The 4,903-nt window shown below is 32.8% G+C and overlaps 1 protein-coding gene across 1 annotated transcript; it reads left to right on the top strand.

Annotated features, from left to right (window-relative positions):
- Positions 1–2,833: 2,833 nt before the first annotated feature.
- On the top strand, positions 2,834–4,812 carry LOAG_08419 (hypothetical protein; the record flags this gene model as incomplete). The annotated part of the gene is made up of 4 exons (XM_003143951.2): positions 2,834–2,963; positions 3,086–3,250; positions 4,052–4,317; positions 4,504–4,812. 4 exons carry the CDS (start codon positions 2,834–2,836, stop codon positions 4,663–4,665), a joined length of 723 nt encoding a protein of 240 aa, XP_003143999.1. The 3' UTR covers positions 4,666–4,812.
- Positions 4,813–4,903: the final 91 nt, after the last annotated feature.

Genomic DNA, 4,903 nt, shown 5'->3' with positions numbered 1-4,903 from the left:
TTCAAGCAATAAAATAAAAAAGGGAGAGGGGAAAAAAAGGTTACTTTTTTTAATATGTATAGTGATTGATATAGGCTGTTGTCTTCTCGACATGATGCTTTTCAGTGTTCGATTTTGTTGAAAATATTCTGGGACATTTATGCTTCATTGAAAAGAGAAAAAAAGGAAATAGCAGAGATGCCTGTAGGCTCTGTCTGTCATTTCCATATACATAAGCCTATTTTATGGAATCAACTAATAGGAAAGGAAGGAAGCTAGATGGATGATGGATCGAATACTATTTGTATGCTATCCCATTAAGGTCCCCGTCCACCCATTCATTCCAAAGTCATCCTTTCACTCCTGAAATTGTCCCAGCTTATGCTTGCGGTTCTTCTGTTTCTTTCTGCATATGCATCTTTGTCTCTCCACTTAAAAAAGGGGAAATGTTGTCATTATCATCATCAATGTCACTAATTCTGTTATCATTGTTTGTTGTCATCACCCTGTCATTACCATTGGTAAGTATTGTATTTTCACAAAAGTTGAATATTTGTAAGTCTGAATTGAAGGATACAAATTGAAGCTTAAATATTTCGAATCTTTGCAGAAGTATGAAATTAGAAAAAGGAATTGAATTTCTTGTTTCTCTTTGTCATCCTTTTAGTAACAATAATTTGAAGATTTTCCTTTTTTTTTTAGTAAGCATTTTTTTCCCCTCGAAAAGAAGCTATTAACATCTCATTTAATTATATTATTTATGAAATACAATCAGCTTGTTATCTGACATTCAAGGAACTTCAAGAAATTCATATTGAATTATCATTATTAGCTAAATAATATCAAAAAGCAAAAGTGCCACTGAATGAATTTTTAATCATTCAATGCCTCTTTCAGAGCAATAATTATCAATTATCAACAAGCAGATATCTACCACCTCGTTCCAGTAAGTTTTTCCATCATTAGCTTTTTAAAGCTTCACGAATTCTGCAAATGATGTACATATTATATAATATAACAATAAGAGTAGAAAGTTATATATGGGTTAAAGCTAACTTCATATCAGTACATATTGCATCACGTTGATGATTGATTGATTATTCAATTTCATCCCTGACAAATGCGCCCTGAAAATAGAAGCAGTGCCGCAACGATGGTGAAATTTCGGATGAAAATATCATTTGTTTTTATTATTCAAATATCATGATAATATTTGGCAAGGAATTAAAATTTTCAGCAAAATCAATAATATGAACATAATAAGCTAGTTAATTCCACAGAATTCTCAGTCCTGAGAAGCCCAAGTTTTTAACTCTGTCATTTTCAAGTTGTCATTAAAAAGCTTCGATGATTAAATGGAAGTTGTCAACTAAAAGTTTATGAGATCGAATTAAATGGGAAAGTGATTAAATTGCCTACTTTTTTTTGATGGTAATCCGTTTCTCTTCACACTTTTCAAACTTTTCCTTTCATTCTATCTTTCGTTTGGAAAAAAATACACCATTTAACTCTTAAGTCATAATTGCAATGCCTTCTATAAATGATATTATTTATGTAAACAATGAAGTGATTGAAAATCAATTTTCTTTTCACAGAAATGGAATTTCCCAATAAGTATGGAAGGGATCATTCTGTTGACGGGCGCAAAAGTTCAACAAAACATAGATTTGCCTTCCGCGAAGTACAATAAGATGAAATGCGCCAATACCTCAAATAGACTGAATCATTTAGGCTGATCACTTCTGTCTCTTTCACGAATTCATACTTCTTTCTCACATTCAACATATCTATTAAACAAGAAAAAACTCACTATTAGCATTCCGGAATCATTGTATATTGCTTAGTCACTGTCGTTGTTAACACTGTTGTCACTATCATTACCATTCCCAACTTGCCTAATATTGTTTTATATTGATGAAAATGGATCAATAATGATCAATCATATGCAAAAAATGAAGGATTATCACAAATTCCGACCGCAAATGTATTACTCATTTATAGTACCAAACAATATTTCTTTTTTACTTCCAACAGAACTACTTGTGAAATAAATTTCAAATTTTTTAAATCTTAATTCTATTTGCTCTCACATCATCTCAGAAATTAAATTATTGTTTTCATATCCTTTTGGTGCTATTGCAATTGAACAGCAACCAATGATCACTGGCCAGGCCATAAACATCTCATAGGCCTAGGGAAATTTGTCATTATGGAGACAACCATATTTACATATCCTAATTAAGATTTTTCACCATATGCTATCTATTTCTAGAAAACCATAAAAAACCCAATTAAGTGTTAGAAATGTATTTGAAATGCAGTATGAGAGAAGAATTAATTATGGTTTTCGTGTTAAACAAAAGAAAAAAACCAAGTCAATTTAAACAAAATTAAAGACGAGGCTTTGCACTTTTATTAAATATCTCAATTTCTATATTAATCCTTATTTATGATCTAAAACTTGAGATGAATTATTTGCTTAAATGCAATGTGTAATGAACCATTCAAGTACTATAAGAAAATGTAAATGAGGCATTTCAGAAATATCACATTAACCTGAACTTTATAGTTAAAATTTAAATAAATTTGCATTTATGTATGTCATCATGGCTAGGCTCCGCGAACGAGGATTTGGGAAGGGCTTTACCCGCACTTGTTGCAAAGACCATAAATGTGGGTGTTTTTAAGTGAGGTGCATTGCGCGCGGGACATGCCCTACTCTTTACTCCCAAGGGTCATCTATCAGGATGTATCAAGTTAGGACGATGACAGTAAATTTAATAGGTTTTGGTAGAGCTCTTAGATGGTTAGTCTTATAGGATTGAACGAGTTCCATCTGTTCGGGTTTTCAGTTATGGTTGTCCTTCTCCCGGATGATTGGCGGGAGTCTGGCGAGCCCAACCTACCCATGGACAGACACACTTTGTTTGATTCTTCAGTTGAAATCTGTCTGGAGATCCTATCGGAGGCATTTATCACCGCTAGTAAAAAGGATATGCGAAATTGTTCCGCTCGATAAAGGAGTTTCCATAGAAATTTTTTTCTGACTAAAGGAAAGGAATTGAATATTTAAATTTTAATTAAAAAAGGAAATAATTATTTCTAGATGGAGTAAATCGAGAGAAACGAGGTTATCAGTTGGAGGAACGAATAAGACTACCAACTAGACGAACAATTGCCCAAATACGTAACAATCAGGAAATTGGTGACAGTGATAATGTTGACAATACTGGCGAGGACGGAGATGATGAACTGATGAATCAACTTGATGGTTTGAATCTTGCATAATATTCATTAGATGAAATCAGATAAGAAAAAAATAGACTTGTGAGAATTTGAATGTGAAAATGATGAAGAGAAGTTTGAACGTTGCAAAGTCTAAAATGGCCACGTACGTGATTCAAATAACTATCTCATATAACTGCATGATAATGGAGTAATAATATGTGATGAACTATACAGTCTGTTGACTTGATTTATCCATTTTTCCAAATTGTCATTTGTATTCAAATTAATGGCTATTTATAGCAGTAAAATCTAGCATAAGGATAGTAAGATCGAGTCTTAAAATTCTGGCCGTACCAGTTAAAATAATATCAATAATTGATCAGGAAAAGTAGCATTTTTTTCTAAACACTACTAATCTTTATCTATGAGATATTCGAACTTCCTGATAACCTTTGCGCCAATTTGCTGACTCCAAGAATTACTTTATTGAAAGTTTACTTATGCAAATGAAAATTAGAAATATATTGCATTCTAAAAGGAAATGTTTTACATGATCATTTTAATGAATCCAAAAAGTTAAACACACCTCTTTTATAGAAGTTCAGAAGAAATTTAAGTTAAAATACACTCAGATTCACCAACACTACCAGAGATCGCCAATTGGATGATGGAAATAAGCGCTTATGTCACATGCAATAAGAACTATTTGTATTTAAAAACCTCGTTCCATTAATTACAGTCAAAATAAAGATTACTAATTAGTAGGGATTTTTCAAAGGAACTTATTTTTTTGGTCTGATTTCTGGAAATGAAAAATATCGCGGAAATTTTCACTTTTTTTTAGACTTGGAATTGGCAATTTTGGCACGAATTGTGCGGGGCCAACTAGATCGATATGATCTCGGTTTACCCGTTGACGAATATCGGATTGTTAAATTACCCCGCAATTCAATTAGACGGCCGATATTACCATACACCGCGGAAATCGGTGGCAATGAAGACGAATTAACCATGGCTAATGACGACCAACCGAAAATTGCACTATCGATTATCGAGCTGCCTGAGGATGAAATTCATGAAACCGAAAAAGAAAGTGAAGAGATACCCAAGGTTAGGTGTTAGTACAAATTTAAAATAATAATATGGAATGTAGGATGATAACTATTTTCATTATCACTAAACTTGTCACGATTACTGTATTATCAATCAGTTGTAATTATCGCCCTCGCGAATTGTTGAAATTATTATTAAATTTAATCCTTTAGTTTGTTTTCTTACAAAAATTTAATTTTGTAGTACGTTTTGATACCAGCAGAAGAAATGATCACAGTACCAAACAACGTGATAGAAGAGGATTTGGTACCAGTTGATGAGGATGCATTAAATGACCTGGAACTCCGAAACAGGATAGCTGTGCTAGCTGATGCCTTAAATGAGCGTGCTACTCGAGGCTTATAAAAAAAAAACGGAAAATGAAATGTTCCTGAGGAACTCCAAGAAACTTCAAAGAGACAATCTGTCATTTATGGTATTTATTTTATCTACAAAATGTCACTTTTAAGTACAATCAATCGTTCCTTACTCTTACATTTCTAAAATATTGTCCCAAGTATTTCTTTGGAAATTGATTCCGAATGCATAACTCTCTCCCTCTCTCTCTCTCTCTCTCCTCCTCCTCTCTCTCTCTCTCTCTCTC

The sequence above is a fragment of the Loa loa genome (assembly GCF_000183805.2).
Source record: "Loa loa unplaced genomic scaffold supercont3.14, whole genome shotgun sequence".
NCBI classification, from domain to species: domain Eukaryota; kingdom Metazoa; phylum Nematoda; class Chromadorea; order Rhabditida; family Onchocercidae; genus Loa; species Loa loa.
The sequence above is the reverse complement of the archived record's forward strand: the minus strand, read 5'-3'. Positions and strand labels throughout refer to the sequence as shown.